Here is a 20,019-nt window from a genome sequence, read left to right on the forward strand (position 1 = left end):
CCCGCCTTTTCACCTTCTGTGGTCCAATGAGAGTGCAGTGCTGTAGAGGGACCAAAAGGAAAAGGCCAGACATCCAGGACTAACCCCCGCCCCCCTCCACTCAAACCCTCCCCCCACCCTTGATTCCACTCACACACCCCCCCCCCTCTCGCCCCCCCCCCCCCACCCCCCCGATCCCGTGCCAGCTCAGCGGTCAGACAGCATCCCGTGTTTTCAGTAAAAAAAAAAACGAAAATTGAGCACGAGCACTGATCCCCTCAGAGGTGAGATGTGAGTCCTGTTCTCTTCCCTCCATCTCTGCTTCTCTCTCTTTCTCCTCTCTTTTCCCTCCTTCCTTCCTTCCTTTCACTGCAGGAGCTTGGGTACGGTGACCTGCGGAAACACAGAAATTTATTTAATTTAGTTAAAATAGTCAACATAAGACTGAACAGATTTAGAAACACAGCTCTGTGTGAGTGAGTGTATTTAGCATAGCCGTTATACTGAATCAGGATGTTACTCTCTGTCTCCTTTTAGTTCCGCTAACAGGTGTGATTCCGCTAACAGGTGTGGTTCTGTTAAAAGGTGTGGTTCCGCTCACAGGTGTGGTTCCCCTAACAGGTGTGGTTCCGCTCACAGGTGTGGTTCTGTTAAAATGTGTGGTTCCGCTCACAGGTGTGGTTCCGCTCACCTTTTTCAGCTGTTTGACGTTGGTGCTCCTGATGGATGCCAGCAGCTGGTCCCTGGAGTTCTTCCCGCCCCCTCGCCCCGCCCCCCTGTCGTCCAGCTTCCGCTGCGACGCGGGAGACAAGGAGTTCCGCAGGAAGTCTCCGTCCAGCAGGGGCGCAGGAGGTGGCGGGGGCGGGGCCGGTGGGGGCGGGGCTCCGCCTCCCACACCTCCTCCTCCCACTCCACCTCCTCCTCTTCCTCCTCCGCGCTTAGGGGTCACCTTGGGCGAGGGGATGGGCGACGGCAGCGGGGACGGCAGTGGGGAGGCTTTGGGGGAGGCTCTGGGGGACCCCCTGAGGAAGGCCCCGCCAGGTTTGGGGACCTCCAGAGCGCCTCCCCCTTTCTTCTCCCCGTTGGCCTGGGCCTGCTTCTGCTCCTGCAGCCGCCGCTGCCGCTGCCGGTCCATGTTGCGGCTCAGGATGTTGGTGACGGTCATGCGGGGGCCGGCCAGCTCGAAGTGGTAGCCCAGCTTGAGCAGGGTGGTGTTGTCCTTCAGCACCTTGGCCATCTCCATCTCGGTCTTCCCGCCGCAGATGTGGCGCTGGTTGTGGAAGCGCAGCTCGGCCAGCGTGCCGTTGTGCTGCAGCGCCTGGACCAGGGCCATGATGCCCTTGCTGGTGAGGTGGTTGGAGTCCAGGTTGACGCTGGCGATGGTCTTGTTGGCGCGCAGCGTTCCCGCGATGGCGTAGGCCACGTGGTCGTCCGCGCGCGTGTTGGCGAGGGCGAACGTCTTGACGTGCGTGTTGTCCCTCAGCGCCTCGGCGAACTGGATGAGGGTCTGGGCCTTGATGACCTCGGAGTTGTTGACGTTGAGCTCGGTCATGGCGGGGTCATTGCTGCGCACCTGCTCCAACAGCTCGTCGAACATGCTGCTAGCTTCGTCATCCTCCTCTTCCTCCGTGGGCTTGCTGACCGGGCTCTGGTCGTTCCCTGCTTTCTCTGTAGTGCTGAGCCTTGAGGGTTTCTCTTTCCCCGACTCCTTTTCTCTATCCTTCCCTCTCTCTTTCTCATCTCTTTCTTTCTCTTTCGTATTTTCCTTCTGTTTTTTCTCCTTCTCTTCCTTCTCTTTCTCCTCCCTCGCTGCCTTTCTCTCTCCCCTCTCGCTCTCTTTATCCCTCCCTCCATCCCTCTCTCTCTTCTCCTTCTCCTTCTCCTCCTTCTCACACGGCTTGTCCCTCTCTCTCTCCTGCAACTCGTTCCATTGTTCGCTGTTGCTTTTCCCCTCTACTCTGTCCTTCTTCACCTCTGCCCTGTCCTCCTTGCCCGGGCTCTGCTTCTCCTCCAGCCTGGAGACCAGCCCTCTGGTCTTCCTGTCATCCTTCCACCTCATCTCGTCTTTTCTCTCCTTTTCCTTGCTTTCCTCCTTCTCTTTTTTCTCATGCAGCCTGGAGATCAGCTCCTTCGTCTTTCCCTCCTCTCTCTTCCGCCCCTCCTCCCTCCTCTCCTTTTCTCTGCCCTCCTCCTTTTTCTCCTGCAGTTTGGAGATCAGTTCTTTCGTCTTGCTGTTGTTCTCCGCCTTCTTTTTGCTCTCCTCCTCTCTCTCGTTCCCTTTCTCCCCGTCCCGAATCCCCTCCCGCCGGGTCTTCTCCAGGGGGGTGCGCCGATTCTCCTTCAGATCGCCCGGCTCCCGGCAGTTCCTGTCCTCCATCTTGTTGTGCTCCCCCTCTGAGGAGACGCTGCCCTGCCGTTGGGGGCCGCCATCTTGGCTGGCCGACCTGGGGAGGCTGCCCTCCTGGCTCAGGCCCATCTTCCTCAGGTACTCCTGCTTCCTGCTCTCCTTCTTCGGCTCCCCCTGCAAAGCAGCACACAAAACAGAAAAGATGAAACAAGGAAAGACGCAAATTGCCACAGGATTGCTGCCTGTTTTCCTAATGATTTAATGTGTGGAACGTTGTTTCCGCAGGATTCTGTTAAGTAAAGTAAGCCATCATTGCGTCGATTGCTCTACTTTGCAATTCCTACCGGCATTCTTTTGAAGTGTTACAGATTCAGAAAGTTCAGCTTTAAAAAATAAAAATTATGTTTCATTTCTTCATTCCTGTAGCAAGGAATCAAGGGTAAAACAACACTGTGTTGTAAATGGAGGAAAAATAATACTATATTTATCACATTTAGTGCAGAATATCCAACCAAAGAAGCGTTTTTGTGAAGGTGCCAAACCTTTATCAGGACTGTTAGGATTTTTACATATTGCATATGATATAATCCTGAATATAACTGAAATATACATAGTTACACATAGTTTTAATACCTAAACATAATTAAATACATTAAACCTGAGCATTAAACCAGCCGTCTGCTGACGCCAACAACAAAACAGAACAGAATATGGGGGGTTTTGTTGTCTGGTGTATTAACTCAAAAAAGTAATGCAAACTTTTTCAGAAAAGCTTGTCTATTGGATCTACAGCCACATCATTTATTAATCCATGTTTCATTTTGGTCAGAAACACAGATTAATATAATTGTATAACATAAACAGCAGAGATTTCAGAGATATGGCTTCTGTCACAAACATAAGCACAAACACAGAGTATATGGTTTAACTGCAGAATATTATCTGGTTATTCCCCCTCATATTCCCCTGGTGCATAATTAAATGCCTTCAGACTTTGGCCAAGGCTCAATCTAACCACAATGCTATTTCCTTAATAGACACTTAAAAAGTATTACATTTTTGTTTCTTAAGTGACAGTATTTAATCACGCTTATCTACTGCTCTGCTAAGCTGTTTAGTAAGAAACAAAGACGTGCAACTTTTTACATTTACCCAAAGTCAATGGGCCATAGTTTGCTGGGTGAAATTAAAAATTCCTTATTAAAAATAATACAGTGACATAACTCCAGAATGTATCTTCTTAAACTTGTATTTTTTTGATGCATCTCTTTGATGGGTGGTGGGAATGGGTCAGAAGAGTTTAAATTCTTTCACATAACAAAGGATTTAGAATGAATACAGTTCCTACATTTTCAGTGTTGTTCAGTATTTTATAACGGAACACTTTTTAAACATCTTTGTAATTTTTCTTTGATATCTTTTTGTAACATAGAATAAATTATTTACTTTTAAGAGCTTATAAAATTCACTTGTCTTCTGTAATGTAAAACAAATGCACGTTTTACTTTTAAGTGCTTTTAAAAGTCACTTTTTGGTAAATTGTTGTGAAGGCATTACTTTTCGTTATGTAACGTGTGTGCAACATAATGTTTATGTTATGTAACATTAACATCTGATTTCCAAAAAGCTCCTTAATTCGGAAAGCCTAACCCACGTGCGGGACAGTAGCCAGTAGCAAGCTGGAGCCTTGGTGAACTCAGAGACCAAAGGTTTTGGGAAAAATGAGGCACATTGTGGAAATAGTTTTCATTCGACACCACAAACCCAATGAAAAAAAAGCAATAAAACAAAAAAAAAATTCCTTCAAATCAGTTTCAATGTTACTGTGCATTATTTGGTCAAAAAAATCCTTAAGGACCTAAATATGGTTAAAATCTGAGTATCTCAAATGCCTTTGTCCCTTTCTTCTAGTAGATTTTCTTCAGGGGTGTTTAAGGTGAGAGTCCTTAACCAGGAAGGCACAGGTCCTCAGCTGACCCTCATTCCCACAATTCCCAGCGCCCAGCCTGTTTTAGACTCCGAGCAGAGGTCAGCTCCAACGACCACGTTTTATTTATTTTTATTCTGACATGAACCTATTTCCTGTTTACAAACCAACCGCACATTTTAGTCGGCGTATAAACATTTCAGTGATGTACAGTAAACCAGGAAAAAAGTAAAACACCACAGAAACTTCTGCACCTGTGCTGTCATCCAACATCATAAAATATGATATTGCTTCATAGCACCACTGATATCAAAACAAAACAATAGATATGTTTTCCTTCAAAGTATTCCAAGTGATTACTAAACTATTAGTAGTTTCTAAACATTATTAGGACACAAGTAAAATCATAGCCAGAAGGGCATTTTGTTTTGCCTGGGGGAGCACCACGGACAAACTCCAAAGACCTGAGCTCCCCAAGGAGGAGAAAAAGAACATTGATGGGAGGGTGTGAGGGGACGGGATGGGGGGGGAGGGGACGGGGTCCCAGGCAGGGATAACATCATTTGGGCTCAGGGTCTGGTCACCATCACACTGGTCCAGAATGTGAAAAGGTTGGGAAGGCCTCTGGTGCCTTTTCCAGGCACTATGTCACACCCTTTTTGAGGTTAATCAAGCTGTGTGCACTGGACCTGATGTGTACATACAGCTGGGATCCCCCTTATGTCTGTCAAGCACTAAGAGACTTTGACTTCAGGGCAGGATTGAAGAGGGCCAGGCTGCCCTTGTGGAGTGATCATTCTGGCGTATTCTAGATCCAGCCAAACAGTAACTCTCCCCCGATGGACAGCCCGTTCCTGGACCCAACAACAATCTGGACAGAATTCTTTACACGCAACATTAAGCAATAAACAGAAAGCCACAACATGGATGTGCGCTCACATGAGTCTCCCCAAACATGTCTTTAATGCACGAGTGGCACCTGGCCCTGCCCAAGCACTTCCCCCACGGGTGCACTGACTCAGAGCACGTACTGTACAGCACCTGTTCCACATTACATTACATTACACTACATTACACTACATTACCGGCATTTAGCTGATGCTCTTATCCAGAGCGACTTACACAACTTTTGCACAGCATTCTGGGAGTGCTCCATGCCTAGGCAGGTCTGGGGCCTGGTTATCTCCTCTCTCCTCTGAGCAGATCACTGCCCAGAGCCTCTGTGATGGCTGAGAGTGTTCTCCATGGTCCAAGTGAAGGGGCTGAGATCATCGAGCTACAGCCTCAAGTGGAGGATAATCAAAACTGTCGAGCCAAAACACGTAGCCCAGGGACTACAGATGAAAATGAGCCTTTCTGGCTAACTCACATTGGCAGAAATGTTATTAATGTTATTGCCCCTGTTAAATAAACGAATAAATCTAATTAGATTAAATTTAATTAAGCAGGTCTGGTGAGGAACATCAAGCTCCACCAAAAAAAAAAAAAAAAGTAGACCTGGTCACTCTCACTCTCCTGGTCACAGGAAGATTCAAAACCTCCTCCAAATGAGGTTGTGGTGGGACTGGCCAGAGAAAACTGGGGGTGGAACATTCAAAAAATGTCATAGAATGCAGGCTGTTCCTGGCTGAATTTTATAAGGAAGGGATTTTTTTTATGTAATGGTTTTTGTACGTAAGAGCTTCTGTTTCATATGTGCATTCTTGTTCTCTATGTTTCAGATTTAAAAAGGTTTTCATAAGTGTCTGTTTCACGGTTCAAGTTTAATGTCTTGTTTCTAACATTTTGAATCTTCGCTAAATGTCTTCCTTTCAAAGCTTTGTAAATCCAATAAAAGACGATCAAAGCATTTCTTACAAGACTACGAATGACAGGGAAATGTTGTCCAGATGTCAGCACGTGTAGAGCTAAGCGTGAGGACCGTATTTTGCGATTTGTCTGAGAAGGACATTACGCAACAGAAACCCGCAGGGTGGGTTCGTCAGATGCCGTGTGTTTATATTGCACAGAGGGAGCCATTTATAGCGGCTTTAAAGGGGATATAAATTTCCCCCGACGCGCGCAGCGCCTGATTTGTGAGGCGGCGTTAGCGCTGCTGCTGCTGCTGCTGCTGCTGCGCGCGCGGAGCTGCGGTTCTGGCAGACCTGCCCTTAAAAGGCAGCGAGGCTCGGAGCTCAACGGTCAGGAGCCGCGTCAGACTCCCGGCGCGCGGAACCACCGCGGAGCGGCGCTCACACGGTTTCTCTCTCGCACGCAATTAATCCCACCCTGTCGTTCCTCATGGAAATCCACTGGACGTGCCGTCCAAAAAAAGAAACCGAAGACAAATGCGTGCCTTTAAAATGGCCAACAAATCATCCATATTTTTTGGAGGGGGGGTGGGGGGTTGGCCACTTTTTTTTCTCAGTAGATGGGCGTTGCTTGTGAAATTGCCAAAATGACACTCAGTAAATGATTTTCTGTGATTTACCTTCAGTAACATTGTGTACTAAATACTACCTTTATCAGAAGGTCGTCTCTCGGCTCATAAAGACTCAGTATGGACAGGTGTGCTGTTATTCATGCCCCAGATAAAACAGAACATGACGCTCAGTTCTGTTCCTCTGTGCGACAGGCTCATGGTGTTTCTACTGAGGCGCTGACAGACCGCTACAGAAAGACTACAAGTACGAGCCAAAATCCTTGTACTGTTTACTGTTTCAAAGCCTTTTTCACACTGTTCTTCTCTCCCAATTTGAATGATCTACAGTAAGTTCATGAAAGACAGACCAAGACTGTTCCAGTGTCCCAACATGAAACATCTGATTGTGGTCTACTCTACGGTTAAACCAGCATAAGCAGATTCAGCTGACTGGCTAATTTGGCCAGTGTATTTGGTGATAATGAAAACCTGCACACACACCAGCCCTGCAGGAATGGAACTGCCCACCCCTGGTGTTCATAGGTCTATCTCAATTGCTTCAGTACCACCCGTCAAGTTGGGACAGTTTAAAAAAAAAAAAAAAAACACTGTGGCAGACAGTGAGTGTCTGATCGACTAGGGGACTTATCCTCCTTGATCTGCAATGAGACCAGGACTATTCCACTGATTGAGACTGTACTTCCCTGGGGAACATGATGGCCATCTGCACGCCATCCAGCAGGGGGCGCCAACTGCAGCCCGCGCAAAACATGGACAGGAATTCATTTTGTCTCTTAAATCCATTTATCAAGCAGCACAATGTCACCGCAAAGCACACAGGTGCGTCAGCTCAAAAGGTGAGTTGTGAAAATACAGCTTGGATTTGCTCGTCCGTCAGTTCAAGTTATGGGAGTTATGGTCCCTGAGTTCTGGGTTTGCTCCATCCAACTGGTCACCTTGTCAAACCACTCCCCACAGAACAGTCTTTGTGTAGTGGAAAACCTACGCTGCCTAGCAACAGGAACAGGAAGTGGGCCAAGTGTGTGGGTGCCACTGTTTGGCCAGAACTCCAGGTGCTAAATGGTACCTTCGGTTCTCCGAAACACCACCTGTGGTTTACAATAATCACCACATTTTCATTGCACAAATAAAGACAATTACATACAGTATGCATGTAGGCCTGTACAATATTCTTACGGAATAGATACAAAATTAGAGCTTAGTTAGTGACTGATAGTAAAAAAGATAAAACATTTTTTTAAAAGATCATCTGTACACTGTATAAGGTATCTTGTTGCCAAGACCAAGGCTTAAATTCAATACCTCCACTCAGGTGTGTTATGAAGTCTTAATTGCAATTGACCCAGCAAGGTGGTCAGGTGTTCATCAACATCCCACTGAACTGTGGCCCATCGGGCCCATTAGTACAACCCTAGGGCAAGAGCCTGTATTCTCATATTTCATTGCACTGACCCTCAAGGAAAAGCAGGAGGAAAAAAGCTCATCTCCACCTGCACCACACAACACTGGCAATCACCTGGACCTGCTCAGGTGGCTGCTGCTCATGGAGCAAGCTCTCTGCACAACAACATAAAAGAGACATGTCTCAGTTCTGTATGAAGCTTTCTTGAAAAATAGAACGTTTTTTTTCAAATAAAAACTCCATGTGGATTTTCATTATCTCAGAATACATGGAACCGTTAAAATCATCGGTACAAGGACTGTGAGTGCCTTACACGAAGTCCTTCGATTTGGTCGGTGTTGAATAACACAGTCGACCTCATTGCGATAAAAAAGATACCAGTGTTCAAAGTAGCAACAAGGTTAATTACTGGACGTTAAAACGTCGCCATAAAAAATTAAACAATCCATTGCCGTATCAAATGCTTGCTGATGTGATTGTATTATCTGAGAAGTGGAATACAAAAGTTTTTTTTTTTTTCTCGACATACTTTTGAATCGATTTTTGGTGCCTTATCCATACCTCGACAGACAGCTCTCTTCGTGGAAGTCGCTTGGTCTCGCACTGGTCCTGCTTGGCCTCCGTGTTATTGTTTAACGACGGTTGCTTTTCCAGCCTGCATCCCGGTGTGAAGCCGAGCGTCTCGTTCGGGTCTGTGTCAGGCACGGTCATGACTTCTTTCTCCAGTTCCTCCACCTCCTCGGGCGACAGTGTCGACAGCAAGTTATCAATGTCGGGGTCCTCGCTCACCTGCCGCCCCGTCCGCGTTAACCCCCTCACCTTCCTCCTGGACATGATTGTCAACGGGCTTTACGGCGCACCCCAAAACAAAAATCCCAATTTTGTTACAAAGACAAACAGATGAGTCTTGTAATTTCCCGTCAATATATCTTGCCGTCTCTATGTTGTCCGTCACAGGTCCATAAACAGGGGGTAATAAAGAACCTACATTAACCGAGCAACCGCCCGTCCGGTTTGGTCTACGCAAGTAGCTTAGCGCATTTGGAGCGGCGCAGCTGAGGAGTCGGTAAGGAGCGCATTAGCCTTTCGTCTCGGCCGTCTGCGATGCTCGTACATTCCTTGAAATCCTGTGCAACTGCATGCCCAAATATAGTTCAGAGCATTTTATCCATATAAAGACAAGAGGTAGGCCTGACAACTAATAAAAAAACACACAAGCGTAGACTTAATGGGGGCGTTTCCCCCGCTTATAAACAATCAAGACCACATTGGCTATGCACATCGCGACAAATCAGCAGAAAACGATTTGAGAAATGTATATAAGAATGACTTCCTTCTCTTAGACCACACACAGGCGCGCACATATACACAAGCGCACGCGCACACACACAAGCTGAAGTAACAGAGGTAATATTTGGGGTTTTGCCTCAGCTAGACAAGCCATTGAAAATGGGGCCTGTATTTCCAGTGTTTGTAAAGGTTTGGGATCCATTGTTTGACAAGGGATAAGAATAGGCTGTATTCTTGATCCTAGAGAAAGTGACACATAATTTTGTTGTTTTATTCTTGAAAATGTTACTTAGTTGACATAATTTTAAAAAAAAATCTTTTTTAGAAATGTGGAAAAGGAGAAACAACCTTCATGGGGAAAACAATCACAGAGGAGGCAGGTGGAAACATGGGAAACAGTGTGCAGTATTAAGGTGAGGGAACTAGGCAAGCAAACCTGGTTCAGTTCCCAGGTAGGACATTGTTATCGTCTTTGAGCAAGGTACACAATTTTAATTGCTTCAGTAAATATTCATCTGTATAAATGGATACTATGTAAAAATAATTGTGTGAGTCGCTCTGGATAAGAGGTTCTGCTAAACACCTGTAATGTAACTGGAAAATAATCTTCACAACTTAATTTTACCATTAAAAAAACGAAAATATCTGTAGCAACACAACTTGAAAATCAAGTTTTAAAATTTGAAAAAGCATGACCAATTCCATGAGTTAAGAAAACTTTCAATAGACAATTGGTTCACATTTGTGATAAGGCTTGTGCAAGTTGATGCTAAATATTCAGTATTTTAAAAGGTGACCCACAATTTTAATGAAATATTTTCAATCAAATGATTGACCAGTTCAATTCAGAATATTACTGTCAAAAAGCTCTCGTGGATAAAATGGAGGGTGTTGGCTTTAAAACTTGGCATCAAATGCAATTTTACTGATATCTTCATCAATCCTACCTTACCTTTATAACTTTTTAAAGCTATTTATGCACAATTGATAAAGAAACAAAACAGTTGTGTGGAAATGTGTGTAAATGAACATTTAAAGAGTCCCAAACAAATTCTTAAATGTGTCTTGTACTGAGAGATTATTTGTATAATTTAAGCAACTTTGAGGACATCTGGTGGACGGGTTTGGAAATAAGAACAAACAGTAGGTAAACAGGACATTTATTAATTTTATTTATTTAAAAAGAATGAATATGGATGCCATGTCATGCTACACGTTTGTCTTCTAGAGTGGGACACCTTGTACTGCAGATAATGTATTTTTTGGGGAGTAAAGCACCAGATCCCAGAACCCCAAGGGACACATACTCTGATATTTAGTTAAGTTTACAGAATTAAAACCAAAACTGGTCATTAAGCAAACATGAGGAAGGTTCCTGGGCATGGAGCCTATAAACCACATTCTACATTCCAGATAGTCACTGTTAAAAAAAACCAAACACAACAGGTTTCTTAGAACTGTCATAAAATCTATCAAATATTAGACATAAACAATCAAATTGGACACACCGTTCTTTATTAATGTGATATGAATCTGTAGGTGCAAGCATCCATTGATTCTGGTTCAAGTTACCATGGGGTAAGGACTATTGTATGTCAAAGCAAACATTACAGTTTAATTAGTTATATAAATAAATAAAAAGTTCTTGTGAGTAAGTCTTGTAAACCAGGGCCACATTAGTCTTCAAAGATGAGCTCATGTATTTGGATTTAATTGGACAATTACAATGTCTTGACTTGCACAACACAAGCAGATTTAACATGGTTTCATATTCAAGAAGAATTACACAACCATACAGGTCAGAGGGCTGTGGGGGGGGGGGGGGGGGGGGGGGGGGGTGTGTACCAGTGGCAGATTGATTGGTTCAGTCATGCTTTTGAATCACACACACACTCACGCATAAAAACACAAACACACACACACACACTCACACATAAAAACGCAAACACACACACACACACACACACACTCACACATAAAAACACACACACACACACACATACACCTCGCATACACAAACACACACACACACACACACACACACTCACACATAAAAACGCAAACACACACACACACACACACACACACACTCACACATAAAAACACACACACACACACACATACACCTCGCATACACACACACACACACATCACATACACACACACAACTTTAACGCTGTCATGCACCACCTATTGAAAGAAGGTCTGAAATTAAGAACTGAATTACTGATGAGTGAATTACACTAATGAGAATGTAAATATGACTATGAAACAATGCAGGAAAAGCTCTGTAGACATGAACAACCCTCTCATGTGATTATTATCACTTTAAATTAGTAAAGCACCCCCTGAATGGACTTCATTCCAAATGTCTAATACCAACCAATACCAACATAAACAGGATGCATATCTATGGTTTAAGCAGCACCTGCTCACCTTTAACATGCGAAAGGTGAATTACTATTGAGGTTTTACTGACGTCTCATTTCTTAATTACACACGGGATAATTAAACAGTCACACTAAATCGAGACGTCAAACTCATATTTACTTGTGTTAAACGCAATATGTAACTTCATGATAAAAATTAATACCAACTTGTTAATGGACTCCAGTACACTCCAGTTGCAAAATCATTCTGTCATTCTATCGGTTACGGCCTTTTATGTATGACCAAAGACCAAAGCCGTTTTCTGGCTTCAGATATTAACGATTGTTAAGATTAGCTGCAATGATGGAAGACAGAATTAACAAGAGAGAGGGGGGGGGAGAGAGAGAGAGAAAGAGAGAGAGGAGGGAAGGAGGGAGGACAAAAAAAGAGTTGCTGAATAAATCGCTGGCCGGTAAAATAACAGAGCTGTCCAAAGGCCTGCTTCGCCGTGAAAAGTGTCCGTAGTTACGTGGGTTCAGCTCGCCCCTGCAATCAAATGCCACAGCTGCGTTAAAGTAAACTGTGTGAGCACGGGACACAGCCAGTGTAGCCAAAACACGGGTGTGGCACAAAGTGCACGAGCAGAGTAAAAAAAAAAAAAAAAAAAAGAAAAAAGACAAGGATACGATAATAAAACCAGAGCAGGTTATCCTTGTCCCCAAGGCCAGTGTGTGTGTGTGTGTGTGTGTGTGCGTGTGTGCGTGTGTGTGCGCAGTCAGGCTGACGTGTGTGTGTGAGAAACGTGCGTTGACGAGGCGGACAGGCCCTTCGCTCGCCGGGGAAAGGGTGTCACGGCAACAGCTGACAGCTGAGGACTGCTGACGTCACCGTCGGCGGGAAAATACTGTCCAGCAAGACAGGAGCCAAGCTCCAGCTCCAGGGAAGGCAGCTGCGTCGGTTAGCACGTCATTTAGCAAACGGACGTCGGGGAAAAACAACAGAACAGGTGGTGGAAGAGGGAAAAGTGCCCTCTTCCTCATAAAGTCTCTCTCTTTTTCACTCTCTCTCTCTTTCTCACTCTCCCCAACTCTCTCCTCATCCCTCGTTCCTCCTCCAGCGGGTCGCAGTTCCCTCAGATGCCGGGGTACTGGGGTGGGGAGTAGGGTGGAGGTGCTGCAAAACACACGCCAGGAAAATCAGCGTCCAACATCCCACACAGTGGAGATCTACTCCAGGACAACCATCTCAAAATGGAGACTCAACACACGCCAGGAAAATCAGCGTCCAACATCCCACACAGTGGAGGTCTACTCCACAACAACCATCTCAAGACGGAGTCTCGACAAATTCATCTTAATTGTCTGCTTCCTTCCCTCCCAATACTCTAACTTTGGACAAAGCCTTCTGGCCTCGTTCTTCTGTCTCTCCATTTGTATGCCTCTCGCTCTCCAGATGCAGCTAATGATGAATCCAGCTGCCGGTGATTATTTTTGCATTTACATATTAGCGGGAACTCTTACGCCATTAAAAGCTCGTTAAAGCACGTTCGTGCGTAGCAGAAGCGACTGGCAGGATGTACTACACTCCCGAATGGACAACTCGAAACGGCTCCACTGAGACCACAACGTCCGCTGACCCTGCTTCTTCCCCTCAGGAGGAGACTACGCTTCCTACTGCTCCACAAGCACACAGTAATGGAGGAGGAGGAGGCCCGTGTGCACAGCGCAGGAGGGGGTTTTCCTTACCTCCCTGGCCGTACCCGGGATCCACCGGCGGGTACGGGTGGTAGGGGCCCTGGGGCATGCCGGGGTGGTACTGAGGCGCCATGGGGTACCCGGGGTGCGGCCCGATGGGTTTGCCGTAAGCGTCGTACATGGGGTCCACCGGGTAGCTGGCCATGGGGATGTGCTGGGCTGGAACACAGTCACACCGATCGTCATCGTTACCACCGTGAGGCTTCCAGACGGTTCCGTCACTGCGTGCTGATCGCCTGGGCAACCCGCACCGCGGGCATGCTGGGATACATCAGCGCTAATCGGAAACGCTTCCGCAATAAAGATTCATTCTTGTTGCGAAGAACCATTAAGACAATTAGAGAGACTAGCGCCGCAAGCCAAAGCAGCCAGAAACAAAAACCATTACTGGCTTTTTTGTTAGTGAAAAACAGCAGCGCTTATTCATAAAGATGCAGCGTCAAAACCCAACGCAGGACAAGCAGATCATCACAAAAACCTGTCATACCTTCCTCCGTTTCTGTAATAGAAGGAAAAGAGAACAATTCACAGCATGAATTATTTGTACAAAACATATAAGAACTACTATCAATTTGTAAAAATTAATTTTGCAGAGTGATGAAACATCATTGGGGGAAAAAAGCCAAAAAATAAAACATTACTGGAACCGAGATGGAGGAGAGAGGAGGGGACGGAGGGGAGGGGGGTCTCTGGTGTGTAACGAGGAAAGGACCATCCTGCAGACAGGGAGCATCTCTCTCTGGGGGGGGGGGTACTACAGGGGAATAGGTGCCCCCTGCTGACCACAGTCAGCTCTGGTGTGGACACACTATTCACACCAAAACCCAGCGTTTCAGCGGGACGGGTCACCCAGCAACCCCCGCTTGAGTGACGTTTCAGAATAAGAGCTGATCACTGATCGGGGAGCAGGCGGAGAAGGTGACTGATCTGCACGCTGGCTGATCAGTGAGATCAGCGCTCCTGAGGGGAGTGCAGAGGAACAGGAGCCCTTTGGAGCACCGCCACCCAGGTGACCCCCGCCCAGGTGACCCCCACAGGTGACCCCCCCCCCCCCCCCCCCCCCCCCCCCCCCCGCCTGACTCACCTTGGTAGGAGGACCTCCCGCGAAGTCGGCGCTGGTACAGGTAGCAGCAGGAGCACATGAAGCAGCACACTATGGTGGCCACGATGGCCACAAAGAGCAGGATGGAGGAGGCGATGCCCGCGATGGTGGTGGGGCTGCAACACGAGAGACACTTCAGAACCCCCGCCATGTCCCGCCTCGCCCGCCATGTCCCACCTCGCCCGCCATGTCCCACCTCACCCGCCATGTCCCGCCTCACCCGCCATGTCCCGCCTCGCCCGCCTCGCCCGCCATGTCCCGCCTCGCCCGCCATGTCCCGCCTCACCCGCCATGTCCCGCCTCACCCGCCATGTCCCGCCTCGTCCCGCCATGTCCCGCCTCGTCCCGCCATGTCCCGCCTCGTCCCGCCATGTCCCGCCTCGTCCCGCCATGTCCCGCCATGTCCCGCCTCACCCGCCATGTCCCGCCTCACCCGCCATGTCCCGCCTCACCCGCCATGTCCCGCCATGTCCCGCCATGTCCCGCCTCACCCGCCATGTCCCGCCTCACCCGCCATGTCCCGCCTCACCCGTCCATGTCCCGCCTCACCCGTCCATGTCCCGCCTCGCCCGCCATGTCCCGCCTCGCCCACTCACCCCTCAGCCCCTCATTCCCATTCACACACACGCATGCACGCACACCCGCCTCGCCCACTCACCCCTCAGCCCCTCATTCCCATTCACACACACGCATGCACGCACACCCGCCTCGCCCGCTCACCCCTCAGCCACTCTCCTCATTCCCACTCACTCACACACACGCACACTCACTCACGCACGCGCACACACACGCGCACGCGCACACACACACACACACTCACATTCACACACACACATGCACACGCACACATTCACGCACACACGCACGCATGCACACACACGCACACACACACATTCACGCACGCACATGCACGCACGCGCACACACGCACGCACAAACACACACACATTCACGCACACACGCACGCACACACACACATTCACGCACGCACGCGCACACACGCACGCACATGCACGCACGCGCACACACGCACGCACGCACACACACGCACAAACACACACACACGCACACACACACGCATGCACACACGCACACACACACGCACACACACACACACACACTCATTCCAACACACACATACACACACACAGCCATTCCAACACACACACACACTCTCATTCCAACACACACAACAGAAACATTTCACACCACTCACCCCATCCAGGCCCTGTTAGGCCAGCAAGGCCATCCCGCCTCACCCAGAATTCCCCCTGCCAGATTAAATTAGCCCCAGCGACCGCGTGTCGCAAACATGTTTATTGGTTGCTGATTTAAAGAAACAGAGGAATCTACAGTGGCGCACAGTGTAGCGTAAGCCTGTGACGTGCATGCGTTACAGAGCTAATTACTTACTTCATCAAATAAATGAACACTGCACAGATTATAATTATTATACCTTCCAGTTGAATCTGAAAAGTGAAGCCGTCTTGCAACGTAGCCTTAAAAATAATGTGGCTGGGCACCGGCTCCTGCACCCACACGCTTGTGCCTGAACCAGAAGAGCGTGCAGCGTTCCCAAAAACACACCCAAATCGTTTCCGATCGCACCTGAACTGGAAGAACATGCAGCGCTTCTGCTGCCTCTCTGAGATCATCTTCATGGGGTCCAGGCAGCAGTAGCGCCGGTGGCAGGTCCCGCAGCAGAAGGAGATGAGGGGACAGTCGAACCCGGTGTGCCAGGTGCCGTTCTTATCCACGTGCCACAGGCAGTCCTCGTCCGCGCTCACTGTGGGAAGGGGAAGGCGGCACGGTCACAAACGCAGGCGGCATCGGAAAAATCACTCAGGTTCCCTCAAACGGCAACGGCGACACGGAACACAGCCAAAGGAATGGACGTGGGCTGGGGGGCTGCAGCCTCAAATCCAGGCGGAGTCTCCACAGCAGGGCTGCCCAACCCTGTTCCTGGAGATCCACATTCCTGTAAGGGTTTCACTCCAACCCTGACAAAGCACACCCGATTCAACAGCTGGAGATCTACCATCCTGTAGGTTTTCACTCCAACCCTAACAAAGCACACCTTATTCAACAGCTGGAGATCTACCATCCTGTAGGTTTTCACTCCAACCCTAACAAAGCACACCTCATTCAACAGCTAGAGATCTATCGTCCTATAGGGCTTCACTCCATCCCTAACAAAGCACACCTTATTCAACAGCTAGAGATTTAGTGGAGCTGCTAGTCAGTCGAATCAGGTGTGGCCAAATTATGGCTGAAATTAAATCCTGCAGGACTGTAGAGCTCCAGGAACTGAGAAGGGCAGCCCTGGTCTACAGCCATGCACTTATAAACATGGCTGTAAAATTCAAGTATAAACTGTGAACCTTGTTTTTACTAATAGGCAGCTGTTTGAAGACTGACTGGACAAACAGAAACAGGCCCTGTGTGTCAGGCTAGGAAAAATGGTGCCAAGAAAAATAAACATCACAAAACATTTTTTTTCTTTTTTTTTAAATCAAAACTGATTTTAACGGTTTTTTGTTTAAGTTTTAAAGGATTAGGTTAAAAAACGAATATGATTTAAGGGAGAAAATGAACTCAGGATAACAGGATTACAGATCACCAAAACATTACCTTGGAACAGAGTGAGTTTGAATTGTACCCAGTGTGAATATATTCCTTAAGTAATACCACAATCATCTGTATATCTGTAAGTTATTCCACCCACACACACACACACACACACACACACAGAGAAGCAATACATATTATAAAGAGACCAGCAAAACATTTGAAAGACAATACATTTACAGTGAGCAAGCAAGCTGACATACTTATGGCTTACTAGCTTCTTAGCACCCACCCTAGAGTCCTGTCCACACTGACACCCCCGTGTGAAGGACAGGTGAGAGTTTGAACAGCACAGAGAGTCCGTATAAACACCCTGCACAACGCGCTGTGATGGCAGGCCTCTACAGTTCTCCCACTGAAGCGCACTGTGCTCCTGAAAACTGATGTGTGCTAAACGGAAAAAACTATTCAGGAGCACATCTATGTACTGACGTGCACTGGATGCATCTGCGTGTGCCTAAGTCTGTTACCTCATGAGCACATGTGCTTCTTGGAAAAGATGTTAGCATACCGCTCCGGATGGGTGGGCCATCACATAGGGACAGTGATGCAGAATCCTGACAGAAATAAATAAGACTCTCTTTACCCACCACAAGCGCTTCCTTGTTTCACTGATCTTGCCTGGACAAAATGTGCAACCATTAGCGACAACAGCTAGAGAAGCAAATCTGACAGTTTCTGAGCTTGTTGCCTGGAATGTCCCTTTCTGGCATTCCTACTGCTCAGACCACAAGGGCCAATGGGATCAGAGTGATTCAAGTCAAATAAACTTGTGCTAAACTCATCTAAAAGGCTTTGGTGGATGAGTTACATGGTAGGATACCCTGAATGTCCTGTCTGTGAATTACAATCTAGGATATATAAATATAGTTCACCCAACCACAAGCTCGAAGTTCTCACGGAATAGATTCATTTACAGAGTCCAGCTTCAAGGATTTATCCCTTCACATTTTGCATAGCTATAAACAAAGTTTTGCACTGTAACGTCATTGCAATCAAACAACAAGCAGTGTTTCAACAGGTGACAAATATCTAGTGTCAGGGAACACAGATCCAACTCAGGCATTCGTGGGAAGTGCATTTTAGCTGCGTGGTTTAATCTATAGGCTACAAGCTATCCATTATAATCGGAACTTTTGCAATGTCACAATCATATAACGCCATTTTGATTAATAGAAATTAGCTAAATGCATGTGTTGTAGGCAACTATGAATATGAAGCTTCATTCCTCCAGTGTAGCCATTAAAAAGCATGTTAAACTTGAGACAATATCCTCTTTTTAGAATCTCTTTGCAGCTAATTGTTACTCTATAGGTTGAAAAAATCTGATATTTGTTTTTTTTAAACATCGTTTTTTACTGCTTGTATACAACTTCGTTTGTTTCTCAAGGGTGACTGCAGGCTAAACAATCAAATGTTAATAAAAACAGAAAATAAATAAATATTTTCCTTTATTGGCCATTATTGGATGAAACGCAGGAAATATTACCCTCGGGTTGCATCATTATCAAGTAACTATCAAACTACAGCAAGACTGACAGCAGAAACAAATAATAACAGGGATTCAGCTACATTACTCAAGTGGTGAAAACGCACAGAAACTAAAAATAGCCCGAAGATACCCAACCTCGTCTCTAGTTTACGCACACGTATTAAACGTCTTCATTACACCATTCCCTCCTGTCTTGTAAACACACGTCGTGTAGCTATGCGGGACTCGTCTACATAGCCTAGTTTAACGGTTATCTTAATTCCTGGCGTTTTGTTGGATGTTACTCTAATGTAAGTATCCTGTTGCCGAGGCCTGTGAAGAAATTATAGCAGCCTTGTCTTACCCTGCCAAGCGGAGAAAACCGTGGCCAGCACGGGCAAAGCGGCAGCGACGAGCAACATCTCGGATACAAACAATAATTATTTATATTTTTAAAATGACGAAATTATTCGGCGATGTTGTCTAACGGCGCAGTATTTCCGTTAATTCGGAGTTGTTTGAAAATCATGCTCTGGTTTAAAAATTGCGTGGCAAGGAACCGCTGGGCTTGCGACATCGATACACACGCCGTGTGTCGAATGACACATCGTCCGTGACGCCGCACGCTCAGGGGTCGGATGAGTCCCAAACGCAGGTCCTTAGCGCCTCCTCGGGTACAGTTAAAGGAGAATGATGATTTACGCAATTATCCCTTTCAGCTGACTGCGATGGGAAAAAATAGGCATCGTTATGCAGTCGTCAACAACTCATCATGTTATCATATTTGGAATTATGTTTAGGTTGCGTAACTTCAGGGCAAATTCCTATACTCATCTTGTGTTACGGTCTACACTGCTGCTTAAATCGAATTATCCGTAAAATTAAATAAACCGCAAATTAAATAAATTATCAACGATTTGGGAAATCGAAAGCGCTGTTATTTTTCTAACATTTTAGAAGAAAATGTGAACGTTGGAATAACGGAATTTGCGCGTGCAGTAGAACTACTCATTTTTAAACATGCACGTTCCTCCAAAACCTGCTGAGAAAACTGTGTTTCTGAACTGGGCTCACATTTGCTGCGCTTTTCCCCAGAAAACATGCAGAAAATATAATGTATAATATAATGTTTTAGTAGGACTAACAATGAAGCCGGGTCTGATAAAAATTTTGAAAAAATAAAATAAAAAGGGGCGACATAGCTCAGGAGGTAAGACCGATTGTCTGGCAGTCGGAGGGTTGCCGGTTCAAACCCCGCCCTGGGCATGTGGAAGTGTCCTTGAGCAAGACACCTAACCCCTAACTGCTCTGGCGAATGAGAGGCATCA

At 46.7% G+C, this 20,019-nt stretch overlaps 2 protein-coding genes across 3 annotated transcripts; both read right to left on the reverse strand.

Moving 5' to 3' along the window:
- Nucleotides 1–326: 326 nt before the first annotated feature.
- lmod1b (leiomodin 1b (smooth muscle)) lies at nt 327–9,292 on the reverse strand. Its single transcript, XM_035387118.1, has 3 exons — nt 8,639–9,292; nt 671–2,500; nt 327–372 (listed from the first exon to the last, which is right to left on the reverse strand). Exons 1-3 carry the CDS (start codon nt 8,909–8,911, stop codon nt 346–348), a joined length of 2,130 nt encoding a protein of 709 aa, XP_035243009.1. The 5' UTR covers nt 8,912–9,292; the 3' UTR covers nt 327–345.
- A 2,601-nt stretch (nt 9,293–11,893) lies between these two features.
- On the reverse strand, nt 11,894–19,335 carry shisa4 (shisa family member 4). 2 transcript variants are annotated; one of them, XM_035386815.1, is made up of 6 exons: nt 19,056–19,335; nt 16,201–16,378; nt 14,576–14,709; nt 13,979–13,990; nt 13,483–13,650; nt 11,894–12,910 (listed from the first exon to the last, which is right to left on the reverse strand). In XM_035386815.1, the coding sequence occupies exons 1-6, from the start codon at nt 19,111–19,113 to the stop codon at nt 12,870–12,872; spliced, it is 591 nt and encodes a 196-aa protein (XP_035242706.1). In that variant the 5' UTR covers nt 19,114–19,335; the 3' UTR covers nt 11,894–12,869. The 2 variants fall into 2 exon arrangements, with proteins under 2 accessions (XP_035242706.1, XP_035242707.1); XM_035386816.1 differs by lacking the exon at nt 13,979–13,990 and having other exon boundaries at nt 19,056–19,331.
- Between the last annotated feature and the right edge of the window lie 684 nt (nt 19,336–20,019).

This window comes from Anguilla anguilla, chromosome 13 (genome assembly GCF_013347855.1).
Source record: "Anguilla anguilla isolate fAngAng1 chromosome 13, fAngAng1.pri, whole genome shotgun sequence".
NCBI classification, from domain to species: domain Eukaryota; kingdom Metazoa; phylum Chordata; class Actinopteri; order Anguilliformes; family Anguillidae; genus Anguilla; species Anguilla anguilla.

Excerpts from the sequence above, each read along its gene's own strand:
- lmod1b (XM_035387118.1), bottom strand. The coding sequence starts at position 8,911 with ATGTCCAGGAGGAAGGTGAGGGGGTTAACGCGGACGGGGCGGCAGGTG. Across the intron at positions 2,501-8,638 it reads GAAGAGAGCTGTCTGTCGAG|GGGGAGCCGAAGAAGGAGAG; the intron begins GTATGGATAAGG and ends GCTGCTTTGCAG. Across the intron at positions 373-670 it reads ACGTCAAACAGCTGAAAAAG|GTCACCGTACCCAAGCTCCT; the intron begins GTGAGCGGAACC and ends GTGTTTCCGCAG.
- shisa4 (XM_035386815.1), bottom strand. The coding sequence starts at position 19,113 with ATGTTGCTCGTCGCTGCCGCTTTGCCCGTGCTGGCCACGGTTTTCTCC. Across the intron at positions 16,379-19,055 it reads GGTTTTCTCCGCTTGGCAGG|TGAGCGCGGACGAGGACTGC; the intron begins GTAAGACAAGGC and ends CCCTTCCCACAG. Across the intron at positions 14,710-16,200 it reads TGCATGTTCTTCCAGTTCAG|CCCCACCACCATCGCGGGCA; the intron begins GTGCGATCGGAA and ends CTCGTGTTGCAG.